Raw genomic sequence first — 1,901 nt, 5'->3', positions numbered from 1 at the left:
ATCGTTAATTCATGGATGAACTTCTATCTTCGATCGGCATAAATAGTCTCATATAATCACGTACATAGCATATCTGACCGGCCAGATACAGTATATAAGTTTATTTGTATAAGAAGTTACTATGATAATTACAGTGGTACCGGTAGCATGGTTCAGACATACAGAGCCTACTGGTAAAACTGTGGCTGAAGAACCCGTACAAGGCTCACGCGTTCAAAGTCTTCAAAAGGAAAAGACATGAGTAACAGTCTATCAGAGAAGCGTGACTAAGCTACAAGCCAGATATCGGATCGTACACCACTCACTCCTCGTCCCCCATCTCAATCCCATGCCTATTCGAGCTTCAATTCGATCAGTTTTCTTTTGAAGCCTTTCACTTCTGTTGGGATTGTATTGGACCCCCACTCTCTGCATGAAGAGCATAATATGACGCATCTATGGTGGACTCATACTTTGACTGACACTGAAACGGCTCTTTGAGACTTGATCATGATCAGCTTGTCCAGAAGTGCAAAAGACATGTTCTAACCTCGAAACCCTAGTCTTCCTCTCTCATCTTTCTCTATATTTAGACCTCTTCTATCTTCTTCTTCTTCTTGCCCTCAGATTCTTCTTGTTTCATTGCTTATCTTCTTCTTCCCTCATTAGCATAGCTTCTTCTTCTTCGTCTTCAAAAGAAACTCTTTCGTTTTCTATCTGTCAAAGAAAGAAGAGACCAGACATGGAGGTTGCGAGGATGATCAGCAACGGCGCGGCGGAGGTGGATGCGAGCCGTTGGCGTTACGAGATGGTGAGTCAGCTGGGATCATGCAACAGGGTGGTGGTGTTCAGCGCGAGCGGCTGCCCCATGTGCACCGTGGCGGAGCACCTCCTCTTCAGCCTCGGAGTCGGCCCCACCATCGTGGTGCTGGACCGCCATGTGGAGGGACCGGCCATTAGGGAAGTGCTCCGCGAGCTAGCAGACGAGCAGCAGCCGGAGGTTCCGGCGGTGTTTATTGGAGGCAAGTTCGTGGGAGGCGTGGAGGCGCTCATGGCTTGCCACATCAACGGGAACCTCGTTCCTCTGCTCAAGCACTCCGGCGCTCTCTGGCTCTGATCCCATCACTGATTCTAAGTTGGTTTTAGTTTGTCCACCATCTATGATTTTCTCTATCTTTTACGTACGTTTTCAGTGAAATTCTATCCACAGTGGAAAGTGTAGCTTTGACAAATCTAGCACTCCTTCGTTAAGTTATGAATTGCTGAAATTTTAAACCAGTCCTCCTATATATATATATATGATCTTTCTAGTATTTACTTTAATTTTGTAGGTATTTCGCAATAACCATGACAAAGATCAAGTAGGATGTATTCGAGGTTAAGTCACAAGGAGGCATCAAGTCGTGAAGGCAGATACTGTTAGTTACTGACTCACTGACTCACACACACCCATATATATATATTCCAATGTTATAAGAGTTCAACCTAATCTGATTATAAGAGTTCAATCTAAAAAACATTTTGCCTCATATTGGAGCCTTGGAGGAGAGGGTGCGTATTATGAATTCGAATTCTATTGGTCCCCCAGTATAGAATTGTTTGGTTGGGGCAGGCTATTATGGCATACTAATCTGATAGATGGTGACCAATTGAGAAACTCAGAATATAAGCAGATGGCAACAACGCAGCTAGCATGGCTGCTTTCACTATTGTAGTATTAAACTAGGTAAATGCAAATTTTGAAAGGCTATGTCAAGCTTTGATAGGTGGTTGAGATGCAAATCAAAATGGTTGTGTAAATGCAAGAGGCTAGGAGTGAAGTCTTAGGCACCCTGCTAATGTAAACCCTATACCACAATCAAAAAATCAAATGATTGTGCAAATGCAAGAGGCTAATAGTAAAGTCTTAGGCAGCGGGCTAT

General features: G+C 43.7%; 1 protein-coding gene across 1 annotated transcript; it reads left to right on the top strand.

Moving 5' to 3' along the window:
• Window positions 1–721: 721 nt before the first annotated feature.
• On the top strand, window positions 722–1,096 carry LOC101296888 (glutaredoxin-C9-like). Its single transcript, XM_004305803.1, has one exon. It carries the CDS (start codon window positions 722–724, stop codon window positions 1,094–1,096), a length of 375 nt encoding a protein of 124 aa, XP_004305851.1.
• Window positions 1,097–1,901: the final 805 nt, after the last annotated feature.

The sequence above is a fragment of the Fragaria vesca genome, linkage group LG6 (genome assembly GCF_000184155.1).
Source record: "Fragaria vesca subsp. vesca linkage group LG6, FraVesHawaii_1.0, whole genome shotgun sequence".
NCBI lineage: Eukaryota > Viridiplantae > Streptophyta > Magnoliopsida > Rosales > Rosaceae > Fragaria > Fragaria vesca.
The sequence above is the reverse complement of the archived record's forward strand: the minus strand, read 5'-3'. Positions and strand labels throughout refer to the sequence as shown.